Consider the following 24,191-nt stretch of genomic DNA (forward strand, 5'->3'; position numbering starts at 1 on the left):
TAAAAAAAAACAAAAAAAAAACAAAGCAGGTTTTTAATTAGTGTAAATGAAGGCATATACAACATGCATGCATACACATGTATAAATACAAACACAAACAAATACATACAGACACATGCATAAAATCATGTTTGGCACAGTTTTTGTCTACCAGACTCCACTTCCAGGATATTGATCAATCTTAGTATACAGAAGTCAAAGAGCTATGCAATGGATTTGAACTCAGAAACCCAAGGTAGTGAAGCCAACTTCTTAAACAGATGACCGTGTTTGCATCTATTAATAATATATATATATATATACACACACACACACACACACACACACACACACACACACACATATACACACACACATATATATATATATATACACACACATATATATATATACATACACACACACACACACACACACACACACATATATACACACACAGGCACATATATATGTATTCTCTTATTTATTCACTTGTTTCAGTCATTTTGACTGTGGCCATGCTGGAGCACTGCCGTTTAGTCAAAGAAATCAACCCCTGAACTTATTCTTTGTAAGCCCGGTATTTATTCTATCGGTTTCTTTTGCCGGACCACAAAGTTGTAGGGATGTCAACACACCAAAATCGGTTGTCAAGTGATGGTGAAGAGACAAACACAGACACACAAATATATACATACATATATATATATATATATATATATATATATATATATATATATATATATATATATATATATATATATATATGATAGGTTTCTTTCAGTTTCTCTCTACCAAATTCACTCACAAGGTTTTGGTTGGCTTAAAGCTATAGTAGAAGACACTTGCCCAAGGTGCCGTGCAGTGGAACTGAACCCAGAACCATGTGGTTGAGAAGCAAGCTTCTTACCACACAGCCATGCCTGCACCAAGATATATATATATATATATATATATATATATATATACACTTTGTTTTTGTGTATGTGTGTGTATAAAATGGGAGTAAGGGCTTGGTTTGAATAAAGAAAATGCGACCACAACCATCAACATTAGGGTTATTACTACTGCCATAACTACTGCTGTTACTATTACTACTGCAATTATAATAACTACCACTACTCCTACCACCATTTGTGCTATGACCATCACAATTACTACTGCTGCTACTGCCACTATTATTACTATTACTGTTACAACTACCACAACTACCACCTGTGCTTCATGCAGGTGGGTTCATCACAGTGGCAGGGTGGTGGAAAAAGTATCAAATTATTTCACTTCTCATATTTCAAAGATCTTTCTATTTAAACTTGTCTAAATCCTGAGAGAGTAGGGAGTGGGCATGAGAGCAAGCGACAAACCAGTTGTGTACTAGTGAGTCTGTGTGTGTGTGTGTGTGTGTGTGTTGAGTGTGTGTGCGTGTGTGTGTGTGTGTTCACATGTGCATGTGTATGTGTGTGTGTGTGTGTGTGTGTGTGTGTGTGTGTGTGTGTGTGTGTCCATGGGTGTATGTGCACTTGGTGTTTGGAACACAGGTCAGCTCTGATTCAGAAGACCTATGACCAAAGATATACCAGCCATGACCATTCCAACTTTTTTAGCTTGCTTACCAACCACATGGTTCTGGGTTCCGTCCCATTGCGTGGCACCTTGGGCAAGTGTCTTCTACTATAGCCTCGGGCCGACCAAAGCCTTGTGAGTGGATTTGGTAGATGGAAACTGAAAGAAGCCCATCGTATATATGTATGTGTTTGTCCCCCCAACATCGCTTGACAACCGATGGTGATGTGTTTACGTCCCCATAGCTTAGTGGTTCGGCAAAAGAGACCGATAGAATAAGTACTGGGCTTCCGAAGAGTAAGTCCTGGGGTCGATTTACTCGACTAAAGGTCGTGCTCCAGCATGGCCGCAGTCAAATGACTGAAACAAGTAAAAGAGTAAAAGAGAGTGTGTATCAAGGATGACATTATCCAACAATGTCTTTCCTTTTTTAATTGTATAAACTAAAATTTGATTTCAGATTTTGGCACAAAGTCGATTAGACTGACCCTGGTGTTCATCTGGTATTTATTTTATTGACTCCAAAAGGATGAAAGGCAATGTCGCCCTTGATGGAATTTGAACTCAGAACGTAAAGACAGATGAAACACGTTAAGCATTTCACCCGGCATGATAATATTTCTACCAGTTTGTTGCCTTAATGTATAGGCTATAATTTGATAGACATTTGGCTACTGTTTCTATCAGGTCAAAAGGACTCCATAAAGACACCTTCACTGGTTCATGTACATGTATGTGGTAAGGATTAGGGACTTTTAGAATTGGGGAGAAAACACTATTAGGGAGGAAATCAGGTGTTCAAAATGGAAAGATACACCATCATCACTTTACACCTACATTTCCATGCTGGCGTGAATTGTATCATAGTAGTAGTAGTAGTAGTAAAAATAAATACTACTTACCCTCTGAGATGCAATGCTTTTCCAATGTTTGCATTCTGACTGAAGGTGTTGGACACTGGAGCGTAACCGGTTGACTTCGTGCTGTAGATTGATGTTTTCACCAAAATCCAATTCATCATTCACAAAACCTGGTAAAGAGAAGAAAGACTCTGAAAAATCGGTTTCCCAACAAATTTCAACAATCAGTAATTTGATACTCTGCAGATTTTCTTTTCCACAATCATCAATAATAATAATAATAATAATAATAATAATAATAATAATAACAATAATAATAACAATAATAATAACAATAATAATAACAATAATAATAAAAATAAAAATAATAATAATAATAATAATAATAATAATGCCTGGATGCAGTACCAGGCAGTGGCTCTCATGGCTTCTGATTTTAATTGATTGGAAGTGTTATCATGTACATTGTTTTGTCTTGGTATAAAAAGATGGGCTACAGCAAATATTCTGCTCAATATCACAGATATGCTTGTCAGTTGTTTGACCTTAATCAGTTGAGCATGTCCCTTGGTGGCTGACGATATGTGCATCTCTGATCATGAGCAGAAGTAGTGGGGGAGCGTCATAGCCATGTGTTGAGAAGAATTCTTTGGGGTTTGAATAATTCACCTTTGGAAACATAGGTGTTTTGCTCAACATCCTTAAACAAACCTTATTTAGGGACCTTTTGAGCAGGGTGGGCTACTTGACCTGAAGAAAATTCTAACTGGGGCCCACCTGCGAGGTTATGCGCTGTTTATCTTGATATGAGATCACCATGTCGCGCACATATGGTTGTGGCGCATGTGCTTGGTGTACCCTTATCAGACGGGTAGTCATGATGGGTATAATGGGCTCCGTATATTTTATCCCAGTGTCACTTTGATGGCATGTACTGCTGTCTCACTCAATAATAATAATAATAATAATAATAATAATAATAATAATAATCTTTCTACTATAGGTACAAAGCCTGAAAAAATAATAATGATAATAATATAAGACCAGTAATTTTTTTAGGAGGAACAAGTTAATTGATTTAATCAACCACCAGTACATAACTGGTACATATTTTATTAACTTCAAAAGAATGAAAGGCAAAGTTGACATTGGCAGAATTTGGAACAAGAACATAAAGAACAGGAAGAAATGTTTCTAAGCATTTTGTCTGATGCACTAATTCTGTCAGCTAATAATAATAGTAACCATTTCTACTATAGGCACAAGGCCTGAAATTTGGTGGGGATGGATAAGTTGATTACATTGACCCCAGTGTTTCACTGGTACTTAATTTATTGATCCTGAAAGGATGAAAGGCAAAGTCAACCCTGATGGAATTCGAACTCAGAACATGACGACAGATAAAATGCCACTAAGTATTTTGCCTGGTATGTTAATGATTCTGCCAGATTGCTTCCTTAATAATAATAATAATAATGATAATTCTTTCTATTGAAGGCACATTTTTAAGTGAATATGACATAAAAATCCAATTTGTTTTTACAGTAAATGTTTATATTTTCACTTTTCTTAAACAGAATATTTTAATTATTTAGAAATATTTTTAAGTGCATGTGATTTCAAAAATACAAGTTGTTTGTAAAGTATGTATTTATATTTTAGCTTTCTCTAAAAAGACAATATTAAATTTTTTTTTTATTATTATTTTCAAGTTAATACCCTTAAAAAAATTATTTTTTGGCATATTTAGAAATATCTTTAAGTGAAAGTGTGTGTTATCCCCAGATTTGTTTTCAATGTACGTCATCATTTAAACGAACTTTCATTTTAAAGAGATCTAAGTCATAAGCATCCATAAAAATTTGATGTTAATTCATTTTCTAGACAACATGTTAACAATGACAGTTATTTTACTAAATATGTCACTATTTTCGAAATTAATAGAAACAAAGACAATGTAATTCGAAAGAAATATAGTGACAAAAACCTGAACCAGTAATTGACTGGTAGACCCAAGCTTTTGTTGCTTATCCTCAGTTGCTTTGACTGAGCAAACTTATGAGCAAAGGTGTTCCAGACACGGCCACCATGTCTTTTTATATATCAGGGATTACATTGACCAATGTGTACACCTTTCTTGAAAAAGACAGAGTGTGACTTGAAGGAGATTTGACTGCTATTTCTAGCAGACCAAGCAACCATATAGACACACATTCATATTGTGTAACTATCTGTATGGAAGGATGCATGTATATGAAAAACAAACGATTAGAAATAAAGAAGAAACAAGGTATTCTTCCACTGACATAGAGTTTGCAGGGATGGGGTAAGTAATCCCAAACAGCCATAGACATTACACAGTACTTGACCAGTATTTCTGACAATTCAGGAAGGGATAAAAGACAAAGTCAGCCTGTGATTCAGGTACTTTCAATATAAATGGACATTACAGAATACAGGCATTTTGCCAGCCATTTGTATATCACTCACATAAAAATGACATTTCACAGAGGTACAGATGGATCATGTCGATTACCCCCAACCCAACCACACTTGACTAGTACTTTATTGAATTCAGATCAGCAGGATAAAAGGCAAAAATCAATCGCAGTGGGATTCGAGTTCAGAATGTAAAGGGTCGTAATTACTCCTGGTTCGAATGTTTCTGTTAAAGCAAGAAATACTTCATAGCTAATTGTTATATTTCGGTAGATACAAAATCTAGCTGAAATAGCCTAATAACACATACACACATATACGTGTATATGTGTATGTGTGTGTGTGTGTGTGTGTGTGTATGTGTGTATGTGTGTGTGTGTGTGTGTGTTTGTGTGCATATGTATGTAAATGTATATATACATATATGTATATATGTGTATATGTGTGTGTGTACACACACATATAAATACACATACATACATACACAACTGTGTATGTGCATGTGTGTACATCCAAAAGTGTACATTTTTGTGTGTGATATATATATATATATATATACACACACATATATATACACATATGCACACACACACACATGTATGTATGTATGTATGTACATACATAATAATCTATACACATACATTTAGCAGGAGTGTCATAAATCCCAAAGTCCAGGCAGGTTACCATTAAAAGAATTACCTTGACAACAGCTCAGTGTCCTTTTTTTAATTAATACTTAAGAAATGAGCTGACATAAAACTGATAAATGGGTCTATATATGGCTTTTTCTGTCTTTTTCACCTTCATGGCTTGTTTTTTTTTTTACTGTTTTTTTTTACTGTTTTTTTTTTACTGTTTTTTTTTTCTTTTTTGTGGTAGTCAACTACATGTAAGATGTAGGAGTGGTGTAAAAATATAAAAATGTGTTAACTAATTTATATAAAAAAACAATAGGGTGTTCTTTCAGAGTGGCTTGTCCCAGCCCCCAAAATTGAAATCCAGCCCATACCGGATTTCAAAGAAGTTCAGTCAATGTTCATGCTGTATAAGAAATAATAATAATAATAATAATAACTGAGCAAATATAAAGATCTTGAAATAGAAATTAGCAAAATGTGGAATCTGAAGACGAAAACAATACCTATTGTCATAGGTGCCCTGGGAATGACAGCGAAAAGGGCTGATTACTACCTAGCTCAGATACCAGGAAACCCCAAAATGGCTGAAGTTCAAAAGATAGTGCTCATGGGAACTGCCCATATCCTACGTAAAATACTGTCTATGTGATCTCAAATTTTAAAACATTCTCTAGAACAACACTGTACAAATTCAAATATATGGTACCCTAGGCATGAACTTCTACATGAACTTCTAACTTGTTGTCTCTTGAGGTTTCTGGGTGAGACTTGGATCCAACTTGTACAAATGCAAAGCAAAAGTCAAACATAAAATAATAATAATAATAATAATAATAATAATAATAATAATGGACCTAGTGATCATGAGTGCAACACCCTAACCACTAATCCATGTGCCCTCGCATTAATAATAATAATAATAATAATAATAATAATAATAATAATGGTAATAATAATAATAATAATAATAATGATAATGATTTCATTTATTTGCCACCAGGGCAAAGGATAAGGGATATGATACAAAGACAGACATAAAATGTGGGGGTTTGCATATAATGAAATGATAAAAAGTTCATAAAAAAAAATATTAGAATACACAGTATACAAGGAAAAGGAAGGGACACATACATAGCATACAAAGGTTTAAAAAAAAAAAGGGGAAGATGATAGAGATGTAGCCCCCCCCCCCCCCAGATACAGGATGACCTCTAGGAATGATTGAGGAACCCCAATGTCCAAGATTTCCCTGAACACCAAGAACAAGTGCCCTCTCCAATCTGTTCTCTCCGACTCACAGGCAGGTCTACACTTAGAGAGATACCATCCACTCTTGCCATTTTCGCAACTTTCGATAAACTCACTCGAGGACTGAGCTTATTGCTTACAATGCTCAGGTGCATTTTACCTAAGTTAAGTAAAAGCAAAACAGTAATAGAAGGTAGAAGTACATGCACAACACACTGAATAAAACACAAAAAGAGAGTGAAGCAAGTTAGACAATGGAAGAGAAGGTGCCATGCAGTGGGATTGAACCTGGGACCATAGTTAGAATCACAATAAAGTTTAACATTGAATCAGCAATATGTTATCCACACCTTTCCCTTGTAACCTCTTCATATTCTGACATAAAATAAAACAGAAAACTGTTTTCAATCGTAAAAGGTAAAGTCCCTTTTAACAGAAGACCTGGCAGAGAAACTAACAAACAATGTTTGCCTGTAACAGAGACCAAATAAATCTGGAAACTTTGTGTTTGGTGAAGTGACAACAATTATACGCAGCAGTTATTACACAATGTCGTGGGCAGCTGTGAAATATGATAGAGTCAAAATATTGACAATGTGATTTACAACTACATTTTTGTTGTTGTTGTTGTTGTTGTATTTGCTTAGCCCTGAGTCAGTCCTCAAAAGGCAAGCCTAGGATCAAAGGCATTCTAGTCATGCCAATCGTGTATTCTTCGTCGTTGTTATCTTTCAAATGGTAGTGTGTAATTTGAGAGAGATTTGGTAACTATTTTGAGAAAATTGAGCAATTGCATAGATATACATCATGTAGCAAATGTAATAGTGGTAATAGCAGCAGCAGCAGCAGAAGCAGAAGCAGAAGCAAAAGAAGAAGAAGAAGAAGAAGAAGTGGTGGTGGTGGTGGTGGTGGTGGTGGTGGTGGTAGTAGTAGTAGTGGTAGTAGTTGTAGTAGTAGTAGTAGTAGTAGTAGTAGTAGTAGTAGTAGTAGTAGTAGTGCTGGACACTGAAAAGATCAAAGGCAAAGTTGACCTCAGTGACATATGAACTCAGAATGTCAAAACAGAAGAAATGCCACTAAGCATTTTGTGCAATGAAAACAATTTCTGATTTAGGCACAAGGACAACAAAGTTGTTACAGATCAGTTACTCAGTTCCACCAATCCCAGTACCTGGGTGGCTCTTTGACAGGCAAAGTTAACTCTAGCATGGAATAAACTCATAAAGCAAAATTGGAACAGTTCACCACAAAGCATTTTCCCCAATACTCTAAAAATTATGTCAGCCTGCTACTAGCAGCAGCAGCAGCAGCAGCAACAACACCAACAATAATAGTACTGACAATTTACAGGGAAAGGGATATGATTGATTAAGATGATCCCCACCAATCCACAAACTTTTCGCACTTTAATATTTGCTTGCAGCTTATTAACAACAGGAAGGATAAAATACAAATCAACACCAGAAGAATTAAACACACACACATATATATATATATATATACAGGGAGAGAGAAACAGAGACAGACAGACAGACATATATATAAACACACATACATGTACATTTATACATTATACAAAAACATATATGCATATATATATATATATATATATATATATATATATATATATATATATATATATACATATATATATATATAAGTTTATGTATATATTAATATTATCTCAGTTATTAAAACTTTTGATAATTTGAATACGTTAATAGTTACCAGGGGTAGCAAATTTACACTAAAAGACAAGATATCCCAGCCGCTTTACAGGTTGATATACCGAGTTAAAGTGATACATTTTGAGAATATATGGATAATGATAAATATATATATATATATATATATATATATACAGGGTGGGGAAGCAAAGCTTAGAATATTTTGGAAGCTTTATATTGTATATATTCCTGAAGATAAATACTAAAATATTGTTTTCTATTTCAAGGTGGACGTATAAAGAGTTAATTTAAGCAGAAGTTCCAGACATACGATCTCGCATGTCCACTCAAGAAGCCAAGAGACAATGCATTGCACATTTGCTTTGTGCCGGGGTTGCAATTAGACTTATTGCTGAGACTGTTGGGGCCTCTGTGAGCACTGTCTACAACGTTAAGAACTGAATACTGGATGCATCCTTATTTTTCCAACCATTATATACATGAACTACCATTGAACTTCAAAAGCTCAAAGACAATATAATGTATTGGTATATTTATTTTTTTATATATTATTTTCTTCATTTTGTACTTCTTTGTAAAAAACATTTTCATTCTCTTTATTAAGAACTGAATACTGGATATGGGAGGCATCAAAAGAAAGTAAGGAAGTGGAGACATAAATAAAAAACAGGATAGTGCATTTCTTAAATCTCTCAAAGCCAAAATTTCGAAAGACCCAACAGCATCCATGAGAAAATTGTCCATGGCAATGTAAGTTGATCCAAAGACCATAAAAAATGCTGTACACACTAATTTACAGTTGGGGTCATACATGAGGACTCTGAGACACCTATTGACCAATGAAATGAAAGACAGAAGGTATGAAAGGGCTAAAAAAGTGTTACAATACCTGAAGCACAATGGACAAACCGTCAAAATCTTTTCAGACGACAAAATCTTTACCATTGATGCTGTTTTAAAACATCGCAATGATCTAATATATATATATATATATATAAGTCAGTAAATAGTGGGGTTGTGTTAACCGCACGTGGAGAAATAATAGGAAAATGAAGAATAAGGCAGAATGCTAAACTGGAAGCATATTTTAATAAAGAGAATGAAAATGTTTTTTACAAAGAAGTACAAAATGAAGAAAATAATATATAAAAAAAATAATATATAAAAAAATAAATATACCAATACATTATATTGTCTTTGAGCTTTTGAAGTTCAATGGTAGTTCATGTATATTATGGTTGGAAAAATAAGGATGCATGAGAATTGAGAGTTGTGTTAGGTTTAAAAAAGGGTTAAAAGTTTGTGTAAAGCAGGAAGTGTGGTGTCAAAACAGGAAGTGTGTGTAAGGGGAGACAAATGTTTTTAGTTGGAGTTATGAACTCTTTTTCAACAGGAAGTTTATGTCTGTTCCTAGAGAAATAAGGTCACTGAGGGGTATGTGTGTTAAGAAATGGTTGGAATTTTTCTATGAAACCTAACACAGCTCTCAATTCTCATGCATCCTTATTTTTCCAACTATTATATACATGAACTACCATTGAACTTCAAAAGCTCAAAGACAATATAATGTACTGGTATATTTATTTTTTTATATATTATTTTCTTCATTTTGTACTTCTTTGTAAAAAAACATTTTCATTCTCCTTCTTGAAAATTTGCTTCACAATGAAAGCCGGTTAGAAATCTTTATTAAGATATGCTTCCAGTTTAGCATTCTGCCTTATTCTTCATTTTCCTATATATATATATATATATATATCACACACATATACACATACATATGTACACACACATACATTTTTGTATTACCACTTTCACTAATTTAAATAGCTCTTAGAATCTATAAATGCAGTAAAATTATTTCAAAACATTTGTATACAATGCATGTATATATATATGTATGTGTGAGTCTCTCTCTGCATGCATTTGTGTGTGGCATGACTCATCAATGCATATCTAAGTATGCAGTATTAGTGTTCCCCAGACAAACTTGGGGTAATAACTGGAACAACAGGTGTTTGATTGTTGCCTGTCCCTTTAGTCAATGCCTATCTTCTGTATAGGCTGACTGAATCAGAAGTGGCTAGGGTTACACATCTTCATCATTTTCAACAACAAAAATGACAACCACTAAATCACTATACATCAAAACAAAGCATTGACACAACTGGTTAAAGAAAGCTGTCCTTATCTCACCAAATTAAGCACAGTAGCACTCTCATCACCGCCTATATATTACAGGCGCAGGAATGGCTGTGTGGTAAGTAGCTTGCTTACAAACCACATGGTTTCGGGTTCATTCTCATTGCGTGGCACCTTGGGCAATTGTCTTCTAATATAGCCTCGGGCCGACCAAAGCCTTGTGAGTGGATTTGGTAGACAGAAACTGAAAGAAGCCCATCGTATATATGTATATCATCATCATCATCATCGTCGTTTAATGTCTGCTTTCCATGCTAGCATGGGTTGGACGATTTGACTGAGGACTGGTGCAACCAGATGGCTACACCAGGTTCCAATCTGATTTGGCAGAGTTTCTACGGCTGGATGCCCTTCCTAACGCCATATATATATATATATATATATATATATATATATATATATATATACATATATAAATGTATCTATGTATGTGTATATGTTTGTGTGTCTGTGTTTGTCCCCACAACATTGCAAGACAACCGATGCTGGTGTGTTTACATCCCCGTAACTTAGTGGTTCGGCAAAAGAGACCGATAGAATAAGTACTAGGCTTACAAAGAATAAGTCCTGGGGTCGATTTGCTCGTCTAAAGGCGGTGCTCCAGCATGGTTGCAGTCAAATGACTGAAATAAGTAAAAGAGTAACAGAGTAAAAGAGTAACCATTCAACACCACCATTGTTCAGTGAACATCATCTTTATTGGTGAGAAACCCATTAAGGCCCGAGCACCAAATTAACAAAACTAAACCCAAAGCTGACAATGTTGGTGCCTCCACCACCACAATCATCATGTGCACACACAGAGGCATACTTAATCCCTCCCCTGCTCTGCTCCACTCACTCCAACCTCATCAAGCCCAGCCCAGTCCAGATAGAACAGAGGAGCTCAGAGTGACCTAGAACAGCTTTTGTGAAACTGAAAGGAGTTGTCATAAAAAAAAAATTATAAATTGACAGCTGCACGTAAAAATAGAAATAAAAATAAACTTAAAGAAATATTAGAAACTAAAAAAAAAAAAAGTGGGGGTGAGAATTAAATTTCAAGGTTTACATTACAAGATCCTCTCTGCTGTGCCTGCCTACCTGTGTGTGTTCGTGGTTCACCTCATATTCACATTCCACCATTACCACCACTCCCTGCTCACAGTCAGTTACCTAGCAGCAATCAATGAGGAGAGAACCATTAGAGCTAAAGTTTGATTTGGCTTATCAAAGATAATTTAGCCTAAGTACAATCATTCCTTACCTTCAACTAACTTCTGGAGGTGGTGGTGGTTGTTGTTATTTTTAGCTTCAAGACAACCCTGATTAAGGTGACCTATTCCAGCTGTGACGATCCTGGCTTTTTCCTGTGTACCAACAACCCAGGATGATATTATCTAATAACGAGTCCTTTTCAAGGTGATAAGAGTGTGATTTAACCCTTTAGCATTTAAACCAGCCATATCCGGCCAAAAGTATTCTGCCTGTTTTATATTCAAACTGGCCAGATCTGGTCTCTCATAACAACCCTACAATATTGTTTTAAAAATTAACAGCTACCTCATCAAAATCTCATAGCTACAAGGTAATGTATGATTAGTTCAAAACGATGTAGATGAAAAAGCATTAATTTTGGCAGAATAATGCGAACACTAAAGGGTTAAGAGAAATTTGGTTGCCATTTTAGCAAGTCAAGAAATCATATAGAGATTCTTTCATTGACTTGATGCAAAGGATGTACATACATGTACATATATACACATGCATACAAATATATAAGCACACACATCATTTAATGTCTGCTTCACGTGCTGGCATGGATTGGATGGTTTGACATGGAGCTGTCCAGACTTCAATTGTCTGTTGTGGCATGGTTTCTATGGCTGGATGCCCTTCCTAATGCCAACCACTTGTCGTCTCCTCAGTGAGGCCTAGCATCCAAAGATCCTTTCTCATTACTTCACACACATATATACAAAAATAAACAGACATACACATATATGAATGATTTATCATTATAATTTAACATTCATGTTCCCTGCTGGCACGGGCTGACAGGATCCAATGAGTCCAAAGATTGAATTATGCTCTAATACCTGCTTTGGCATGGTTTCTATGGCTGGATGCCCTTCTTAATGCCAACCACTTTATAGTGTGTACTGGGTACATTTTTTGTGCCACCAGCACTATTGAGCTTGCCTTGCAGCTTGAAAGACTATAAAGAAGGGAGACCGGTTTAATGTTGGAGGATGAGATGTTAAAGTATAAGAGAAAGGGAGCAGAAGAAGTTTCTGTACTAGAGCTGCATGGATACTCACATTTAGTAGGAGAGAGAGAGAGAGAAATGATCAGTGGGAGCTGCAAAGAGATAGATGTTTTATACAAACACACACACACAGTGGATTTTAATAGTATCTAAGATGTTGGAGAACTAGATCATGCTCCATTATCTGCTCTAGCATGGCTTTTACAACTGGGTGCTCTTCCCAATGCCAACCACTTTACAGAGTATAAACAATTGGACATGTGCATTTTCTGTGATGATTAGATAAGCAGTGCCAATTTTACAATTCTGTAAATAATAATATTTTATAAGGTTAATGCTTATAAGCGATCACCATGTATTGGCTAAATAAAATAGTCCAATAGCCTAAAGAAAATAGTCTTATAAGTCCCAATATATATATATATATATATATATATATATATATATATATATATATATATATATATATATATATATATGTATGTATGTATCTTATATGCCCAAATACTAGACAGTGATCACTTATAAACTTTAAGCTTATAAAATATTATTATTACTTTATAGAATGTAATAAATGCCTTCTTCATGAGACCAGCACTAGTGAGGTTGTCATGTAGCTTGCAAGACTAAAATCCCTTTCAAATAAGTATGGCTACAATAGAGAAGGAGACAGCTTTATGCAAGGTTAAAAGTATAAGGGAATGGGCTGGAACAGGCTTCTTGCCAAACAGGATGTAGATGGCTGCTCACATTATACAAGAGTGGATGCAAGTAGTTGCTGTAGAACTGGGAAGAGCAATAAATGGTGATGACAGGGTGTCAAAGTGAGTCCCAGGAGGAAGAGGAACAAGAAAAGAGGCTGGGTAGGGTTTGAAAGAGTGTATGGAGAGAGTGAGGGCAGGTTAGAGATGGGAGCTGGGGTGCAAATATACCAAATGAAGAACAAGGGTTGGGGTGGGAAAAGGATCGTTGATAAATGAGTTGGATGGAAGGGAGGGGAAAGTAGGTAACTAGATATTTCATAGGGTTGAAAGGTGTACATACTACATGTACGGAGGAGTGAAGGTACTGAATGTTGGAAGAGAGATCAATGATACATACATATATATATATATATATATATATATATATATATATAGGAGGTTATGAGCAGTAGTGGTGTCAATTAGACCCACAGGTTTCAGGTAATGCTGAGTAAGTGCTATGGATAGACCATAGTTAAGATCCAGGTGCGGTGATTATGCGAATAAGGGGTCCAACGTAGGTCATGTATCAGCATGGGTATATAAGGATTTACTTTTCGTAATGAGATAAAAAAAACCAAGGCTGTGTATATTTTAGAACATTTATAAATTTATAATATATATATATATATATATATATATATATATACTGGGGGGAAAAAGTCTGACTGGCAATAAAGAAGGTGCAAAGAACCTCAGAATAGTAGTAATACAGTAGACAGAAGAAGGATGGGAGGAGGAGGAAGATTACATGTTTTGCATGAGTGAGAGTGGAAAGACAGATACAGTGTGTGAGAAGAGTAAGAGATGTATGGCGATGAAGGTAAGTCAACAGAAATGATTCAGTAGAGGTGGGTGTTGAGAGAGTGAGAAATGTATGGTGATAGGGACAAGTCAACTAGAAGTGCTTTCGTAGAAAGAGAGCAGGTGAGATAATTTGGTAGCATAAGCAGGCTGAGTAAGCAATATATCTTTTATCTTTTAGTTTTGGTCATTGAACTATGGCTGTTGATCTGGTATAGGCCTTTTCCAGGGTCTCTTGCACTGTCATTAGGTGGTTGGTAAGGAAATTAGGAAAAGATGAATGGGTTGTATCTCAGCAGCTTCCATTGCTGACACTGCCAAATTGTACAATATTGTTATCGGGTGTCAAAATTATGATGGTATTTGGTCAACATCTGATGAAGGATCGAGCATGTTTGTGTCATCTGTTGTGTATTTTTTCAGTTTTTTTTTTTTTTTTGCCAAGTCTTTATCATCACTCTGTGCCATCTTTCTCATAAGTGTGTGTGTGTGTATGTGTGTGTATGCATGGGGGAACACACACACACACACACACAAATATAGTCAGGCCTGAGAATAACTTCCTATTATTGCAGCTTTCTATTGCATAGTGCCAATTTACTTGATGCCCTAGGAGGCAAGCTGACAGAAACGTTAGCACGCCGGGCGAAATGCTTAGCAGTATTTCGTCTGCCGTTACGTTCTGAGTTCAAATTCCGCCAAGGTCGACTCTGCCTTTCATCCTTTCGGGGTCGATGAATTAAGTACCAGTTACACACTGGGTTTGATGTAATCGACTTAATCTCTTTGTCTGTCCTTGTTTGTCCCCTCTATGTTTAGCCCTCGTGGGCAATAAAGAAATAAGAAACGTTAGCACGCCGGGCAAAACACTTATCAGTATTTCGTCTGTCTTTACGTTCTGAGTTCAAATTCCACCTAGGTAGACTTTGCCTTTCATCCTTCTGGGGTCGATAAATGAAGTACCAGTTGCGTACTGGGGTCGATCTAATCGACTGGCTCCCTCCCCCAAAATTTCAGGCCTTGTACCTAGAGTAGGAAAGAATTTACTTGATGCCTGGTCCTGATCGTTGTTGTTGTTGTTGGCACTCCGTCGCTTACGACGTCGAGGGTTCCAGTTGACCCGATCAACGGAACAGCCTGCTCGTGAAATTAACATGCAAGTGGCCGAGCACTCCACAGACACGTGTACCCTTAACGTAGTTCTCGGGGATATTCAGCGTGACACAGTGTGACAAGGCCGACCCTTTGAATTACAGGTACAACAGAAACAGGAAGAAAGAGTGAGAGAAAGTTGTGGTGGAAGAGTACAGCAGGGTTCGCCACCATCCCCTGCCGGAGCCTCGTGGAACTTTAGGTGTTTTTGCTCAATAAACATTCACAACGCCCGGTCTGGGAATCGAAACCGCGATCCTATGACCGCGAGTCCGCTGCCCTAGCCACTGGACCATTGCGCCTCCACGGTCCTGTATCAGGTACAATAGAAAGCACAGGCCCACGAGTATCACTTTGGAAATCTGCCCTATTTACTAGCAGTCACTGACTTCCTGTTGGGCTCATTCACAGGTATCAGAGTAGTGGTTAATAAAAACTCCTAAATTGTGATTTCTTCTTCTTTCCTCCCTCCAGCCAGTTTCAGAGGTGCTACAAATGTCATGAGCCGAGCTCATTCTCTTTTTGGTTTTAGGCATTCAACCATAACCTTAATAATAAATGCATGGTAAATTGTTCTGTTGGCAAACACGGTGAAAATGCTAGCAGTGGAATGGAACTCACAACCCAGCGTGCAGATAGTGCAATACCCTAACCATTCAGCTATCTCTTCTCTCTCTCTCTCTCATTTTATAGATGATAAAGACTTTGTTGAAACAGATTAGGATTTGGCAACTATAATGAGGAGAAAACAAAGTGAGTCATCATCATCATCATCATCATTATCATCATCATTATGTTATATAAAAGTACTCTTGCTAGCCTTAGCTTATTCTTTCAGAGTAGTGATGATGATGATGATGATGATGGTGGTGGTGGTGGTGGGAAGGATGGAATGCTGACATTGTTGGTTTTATACTTTCCATTATCTCCCCTATTTCAAACATAGACTTAGAATTGAAACTCCATTTTTCAATGAGTGAATGAATGTACATGTGTGTATCTATAAGTGTTTGTGTGTGTGAATGACCCGAGTGGAGGCACCTATATCTCCATGGGAAATAGAAAAATAAAGAGAAATAACTAAAAGAGTGGGGAAGGTGGTGGTGGTGGTTGGTAATGGTGGTAATGTAGTGTTATGGAGGGGGGGGGATTGTAGCAGAGGGGGGATTAATGATTATAAATAAGTACAGAGATCTGCTGACCTGAAGAGAACACTGATAAGAAATGCAAATAGTCAAGTAGATAGCAAATATTAGTAATAAATTTAGTAGTTGTGGGGGTACCGATAATGATGGTGATGGTGGTGGTGGTGGTGGTGGTGGTAGCAGTGGTGATGACGGAAGTGGTGGTGGTGGTGGCGGTAGTGGTGGTGGTGAGTGATGTGATAGGTGGAAGTTGTGGCACTACTAGTAAATGCTAGTGGGAGTGGTAGTTATAATGGTAGTAATAGTTAGTGGTGGTGGTGGTGGTGGTGGTGGTGGTGGTGATAATAGTAATGGTATGGTAGTGGTAATGGTGACAGCATAGCAGTGTGTGTGTGTGTGTGTGTGTGCAGTGGTTGTGATGTTGCTGATGGTAGTGGTGGTGGTATTGGTGATGGTGTTGGTGGTGGCATGTGGTAGTGGTAGTAGTGTTGGTAGTGGTGTTGTTGTTGTTGGTGGTGGTGCTGGTAGCAGCAGTGGTGGTGTTAGTGGTAGTGGTGTTGGCAGTAGTGGTGGTGGTGGTGGTGTTGGTGGTAGTGATGGTGGTGTTATTAGTAGTGGTAATATATGCAGCAGTGGTGGTGGCGTTGGCAGTAGTGGTGGTGATGTTGGTGATAGTGGTGGTGCTGTTGGTGGTGTTGGTGATAGTGGTTGTGATGTTGCTGATGGCAGTGGCTGTGATGGTAGTGGTGGCGCCTGTAGTAATGATGTCATAGTGACAGCGGTAATAGTGAGTTTAATAAATATTGATGAATACAGAAGTATAAGATAGATATATATATATATATATATATATATATATATATATACACACATATATATATGTATATGTATATATATATATATATATATATATATATATATATATATATATATACACACACAGACACACATATATATATATATATATATACATATATATACATATATATACACATATATATATATAACTAATTAACTAACTGATGTTGAGGATAACAGCAGTCGTAGTGGTGGCCAGGACTGGATTAACTATAAAACAAAATCAGCACGTGTTTAGTGCAACAAGAGAAAAGCAGGTACTTGGGAACCGGATTTATATTCCTCACGGTGCAAATAGTGCAGCTGAATTTGCAGTTTTTCTTGTTCCTCAAGGGACAAGTAAATATTTTGCATATATTGTTACTGCTATGTAAGGTAATTGAAAAGAACAAAAAAAAAAGTCATATTTAATATATTTAGGGGAGAGGGGTCAGAGAGGTCTGGTCTGGTCTGGAAGAAAATTGAGTGTTCAATTTATAGTTTTGCATTCAGCTGTTATATCTCAACCCTTTTGACACCAATCTGCTTGAAATAGTCCCCCTTCACCATTGTCCCCGCTCAGTTTTCGTGAAACAAACTTCCTGCCTTACCTCTTTACCATTCAGATTACATTGACCAATGTAATGTTTATTTATTCACATTGCTTTCAATAAATCATGCAATTACCTCATAACTCTGAGATTTTGATGGTGCGATAGTTTTTATTTTTATTCTTTTATTCTTTGACTTGTTTCAGTCATTTGACAGCGACCATACCGGAGCACTGCTTTGAAGGGCTTTAGTCGAATGAATTAACCCCAAGGCTTATATTTTCTTTAAAGCCTAGTACTTATGCAATCAGTCGCTTTTGCTGAACTGCTAAGTTACGGGGATGTAAACACACCAACACCAGTTGTCAAGCAATGTTGGTGGGGACAAACACAGGCTACAAAGACACACATACATATATATACATATGTGTATACATATATATAATCATTATATATATAATATATAATCAATTTTTTTTTCCTCCGTGTTTTTCTCCTTGTTTTCTCCGAATTCTTTCTGTTGAAGAGTGTAGCTCGAAACGTTAGACTTTCTGTATTCCAGAGCATCAAACTAATACACCCTTTTGTTGTTTACACCACCTGTCCTCGTCTGTTGTTTTTTTTCGTACATTCTCCCATATATATATATATATATATATATGTGTGTGTGTGTGTGTGTGTGTGTGTACATATATATATATATATATATATATATGTGTGTGTGTGACGGGTTTCTTTCAGAGCCCGAGGCTATAGTAGAAAACACTTGCCCTAGGTGCCATGCAGTGAGACTGAACTCAGAACCATATGGTTGGAAGGCAAGCTTCTTACCACAAAGTCACACCTGCAACACCTGCACATAGAATGATAATTGCAGGGTAGGTGTGAGGGGCCAGAGCCAGCTGGTTTCAGCACAGAACAGGTAGAATATTTGGGCCAGATATGGCCAGTTTAAATGGCCATATCAATTCAGTTGATAATGACTATTACTTTACTAAATTCTTCTTTCTTTTCAAAATGATTAGAAACAGCATCAATGTATTTCAATATAAATATAGCAACAAAAATGCTAACGACACGTCAGCTATATGACAGAAGGGTTCCCATGCTTAGGGCATCAGTTGGCCTTACTTCAGCCTTAGTATAGTAATTGTGATTACAAAAAAAAAAACATTTTGATAAACATATTTTAATACTCTGTGGAGGTGCATGGTGTAATAGTTAAGATGTTGCAACTCACAAACTTGCAGTCATGGATTTGATTCCAAGATTAGCAGTACATTGTATTCTTGAGCAAAGCATTTCATTTTATGATGCTTCAATCTACCTAGCTGTAAATGGGTTACCCTGCAATGGACTGGAGTTCAGGGGAGTATATCCCAAGTGTCCTAGGTGTGAGCTGCATTCCATCAAAAATGGAAAATTCACCATAAATATTAACTTTACTTGGAACTTTTTGTTGAAACTCTGCTTGAAATTTGGTAGCATTGGGCGTGACAACACACCCAATACGACAACCACCACATGCCACTGCTAGAGTTCCATTCACAGGGAATGTTGGCCAGCATGCCTTCCCAGCTGGCAGAGTGGAATCATTCGAAAGCTACAATGCGAGGAACCACATTGTGACCATCAATGTATAACAACATTTGATAATCTTAGTCAATGTAGCGATTCAGTGATTTTGATACTCTTTTCTCAGTACTGAGTACTTGTTTTTATACTTCCTTTTTACACCAAAGACTTTACATTTGAAGTGCTTACGTGTGTGTTTGTGTGTGTGCGTGCGCATGTGCATACGCGCATGCGTACATGTGTAATATTTCATAAAATTATATACTTAATCTTATCAGTTATTTGGCTAAATATACTTATAGATCCATAAATGTAACTCTCAAGTGCCGTAAATTAGTAATACATTGGGTTGAGCGTTTCCTCAGTTAAAAGATTAGGCTTCAATAGATAAAGAAAGAAAATTGTGCAAATGGAAAAAAAAATATTGGTATCAAGAATAGAGGGAAAAACTAAAAGTGTAGAAAAGAACAGACTGCACTAGGTAGACAAGGTATACAAATATACAAAACAGCAACCAAATAGTGGTGAGAATCACAACACCTCCTGTGAGAAGAGACTTGACCGAATGACTATAAACAGTAGCGATCTGAGTGAGGCAGTGTAGGCATTAATCATACAAAGTCAAAAGGTGTCATTTTGGTAGTTTGTTGGAACATCGTTTGTTGGTTCATGTATAGTTTGCACGGAGTTTGTTGGATTGTTACATTGTTGTTAACCCTGCTCTGTTATATGTTTTATTGTTACTACAATTATAGTGTAAAAAAGTATTGTTATAAATAATGGCGATACTACAATAACTGGCGATGAGTAACTAAGTTATAATAATATATCAAATGATTATATACAAAATGATAACAAGCAGATGAACAGAGGTATGTCTGTCTGAATGATTGCACCTATTTGTTTGTGTGTGTATTTGCGTGTGCTTTAGAAAGAGAGGTTTTGATGTGGGTGAATTTTCTGGGTCATCCCTTCCACACACACACACACACACAAATACCAGTTTGTTCCACCCCTTCCCTCCCAGTATCACTTCCTTACCTCATCACATTAGAAAGGAGAGAGAGAGAGAGAGAGAGAGAGAGAGAGAGAGAGAGAGAGAATAAACTACCATTAGATTGTTACAAAAAGTGTGGTCACGTTGAGCAATTACATAGAATTTTTCTCTCTTCTCCTACCTTATAACTCATAATTTAGTAGGTTACATTTAACTTAGTGGCTTGATACATATTGCTTTTGATACTGCTGTTTAAACACAGGTCACCCATGACTAAGAAGACCTATGGTCAAATGTATTCTAGCAATGACCAATGAGTAGTGTATATCTAAGCTTACAATAGTATGTGTCAACATTTATATTATATAATTGACGAAGGGAAACTACTTTCTCGTCAAAAGAAGTTAATAGGTTGATCTACAGAATAAACTCATCTTTTCACCAGATCCATACTGCAAATGATAACAGCTGTTCAACCTAAACCCACAAATTGACAATGACAAACTGAAGAGATGTCTACTAAAAAGATATATCACATGTTTGTTATTGGAAAGAATCAGTTGCTAGTGGCTTTAACAAGAACATGCCTGTAGAGTTTATCTTGAAAAGGTTAAGACGCTCTACAGCAATACCATACCAAGGATGTTTGGCAATTGTCCAAAATCCCTGATGTGAAAGTACTCATGGCTACTCAGAATCACTCCTGCATTGTTATTACCCATACCCTCTACAAAATGAGGGTTGATATTCCACTAACCATACAGATTTGCTGACAGAGAGCCGTGAGTACCTGGATATACAGTAGATGTCCAATACCCAGCCATGGTCTGTTCTTCACCCAGGACTACATCTTGGTCAAAGAGATGAGCTACAGGATGTGTCACACAAGCATTTATAACACTCAGTTTACCAATGTTGTGAGCCAGGAACCTCTAGACATGCCATGCGAGTGTGTCATCGGCCACAGCATATGGACTTTCCTGACCACAAACATTGACCACAAACATCGTGTCACACAAACACTGACCACAAACATTGTGTCGCACAAACAGTTGTTACACTTTGTTTAACATTGTTGCGAACCAGGAACCTCTACAGACATATCATACCAGGGTGTCATTATCTACAGCATAGGGCCCTTCCTGACCACTAACAATGTGTCAGACAAAAACTGATCACACTTTGTTTACCATTGTTGTGAGCCAGGAACCTCTAGAGATGTCATGCCAATATATCATCAACTACAGCATCCCAAGACATCCTATCTACCCCACCACTTGCCACCCACACGCAGGGTAACTGTTGGCAGCATTCGGACCTTCATGACTGGCAGTACTTGTCACTTCCAGACGAAACAAAACAGTGAGCACACCAAACAGGTCAGAAGTTTCCATGCACAAGGTACAATTGTCAGGTGGTAATACATCACCAAATAATTAACACCCATCATGTCACCTACATTAGTTGAAAATATTCAATTCGATAATTCCCACCAAGCAGTAACGACCGCGATAAGCACACTACAATGATTTCACCCTCTTCAGCCATCATCTCTTCCTACTCTCTCATCTCTTCATTGATAGTGTTTCAATTTGAAGTATTCTCTTCAGCTGAATAATCAAATTTTCAATAAAACAGCCAGGGGGGAGGGGTCACAGTCAAGTGAAAATCGGCTTCCATCTGCTTAGTCATCAATGCTCCCATCGCACCTCAACCCCCACATCACTGATATCTACATGTAAGACCTTCCAGATCAAAGTATGAATACCCCACCGCGTGTGTGTGTGTATGTGCATGCACATGTATTTGTGCATGTATATATACACGTGTGAGTGTGTGTGTTTGTGTGTGTGTTCACACATATACATAAGCACACACCCACACATAGACATAACATTTTCACTGCTAGTTTGAATGCAGTAATAAGACAGACAACCCCGATGGCTGCCGCGAGATCAAAGAGAGCAAAGCGTTAGTCTAGATATGTATTGTAAAATAAACACTTGAGAGATGAAACCAATAATTACAAATAATTATAACCTCGTTAACAACTTGTTTCAGATATTTAAACATGTAATACAGAATTATATCCTGCTTCTCTTTAACCTGGCTTGGTTTGTCATTGTAATCAGTCATAACCAAGTAACTACAGCAGCTGTAAAGTAATTGTCATCTACATAATGACATGATGCTTACATAAGATTCTTATTTTAATATTTAACCCTTTTCAGGTGGTGAGCTGACAGAATCATTGGCACACCAGACAAAGTGCTTAGCAGTATTTCATCTGTCTCTCTTTTCTGAGTCCAAAATCCACTGAGGTCGGCATCGCATTTCATCATTTCAGAGGTTAATAAAATAAATATCAGTCAGGTACTGGAGACAGTGCTGGATTAACCATAAAGCAAAATAAGCAGATGCTTAGGACATCAAGGCATGGGGGCATCACAGAAATGAAAATGGCTTATGGCATGAAAGAAATCACTTTAAACTTGCTAAAACAATATTCGTAATGCCTTGTCTCTTCTAAGTATAGAATCACAAGGTTCATGTAAAATTAATTTTAACGATATCATTGAAGATTTTGCAATTAACAAAAAAAAAAAAAAAAAAAAAAACAAGGAGAAAACTTTTCAAAAGTAATTAAGGTTGAAGCATACAAAAATAAACATTATTTTCCATCTTGCTGCTAATTTTGTTTCCTTTTGAGAAATAAAAATTCATTTTATGGTTTATCATTGTTTACATTATGAACCATTTACATATACTTGAGGGCACCAAGACTTTCTAAGTGCTTAGAGCCTCTTTCAGCCTTAATCTGGCCCTGACTGAGGGTCAGTGTAACTGACTTCCCTTTCCCTCAAAAACTGATGGCCCTCTGCCAAAATTTGAAACTGATATTTAACCCTTTTGATACAAATCTGCCCGAGACTGCCCCCAGGTTCCCTGGTACAAACTTCTGGTTTTAAAATAAAATGGCATCGTATGTGTGTCTGTGTAATGGGGAGGGGGGGGGGAGATAATGATGCAAAATAAACAGATGTAGTCTCTCTCTCTCTTTCTATATATATATATATATATATATATATATATATATATACATATAGGTGCAGGAGTAGCAGTGTGGTAAGAAGTTTGCTTCCCAACCACATTGTTCCGGGTTCAGTCCCACGGCATGGCACCTTGGGCAAGTGTCTTCTACTATAGCTTTGGGCTGACCAAAGCCTTGGGGTTTTATTCTTGTCCTTTTTTTTTTTTTTGCAGAGAGCATGACAGTATATCTTGGACACTTGTCCATGTAATTTTGCTCACCATGTTCTAAAATGGTTAGCCAACATCACTCCATAGTGAGCTTAGGGCTGGTGTCCCAATTCCTCTGGTGTGTACATCACTCCCTGGACAGGATGCCAGTCTGTTGCAGGATTACTCATTTTTCCCAGTTGAATGAACTGGAGCAATGTGGAATGAAGTGTTTTGCTCAAGAACACTTCATCACATGGTGCAGGTATCGAAACCACAATC

The 24,191-nt window shown here is 36.9% G+C and overlaps 1 protein-coding gene across 5 annotated transcripts in view; it reads right to left on the minus strand.

Annotated features, from left to right (window-relative positions):
* LOC106869305 (thyroid receptor-interacting protein 11) overlaps positions 1 to 24,191 on the minus strand; it is a 212,144-nt gene that overhangs the window by 153,992 nt on the left and 33,961 nt on the right. For all 5 annotated transcript variants that reach the window (XM_089359614.1, XM_089359612.1, XM_089359613.1 and 2 more), the window contains one exon: positions 2,445 to 2,572. In XM_089359614.1, coding sequence (XP_089215740.1) covers positions 2,445 to 2,572 — 128 coding nt within the window. The remainder of the gene's footprint in view (positions 1 to 2,444; positions 2,573 to 24,191) is intronic.

The sequence above is a fragment of the Octopus bimaculoides genome, chromosome 11, assembly GCF_046866305.1.
Source record: "Octopus bimaculoides isolate indiv1 chromosome 11, ASM4686630v1, whole genome shotgun sequence".
NCBI classification, from domain to species: domain Eukaryota; kingdom Metazoa; phylum Mollusca; class Cephalopoda; order Octopoda; family Octopodidae; genus Octopus; species Octopus bimaculoides.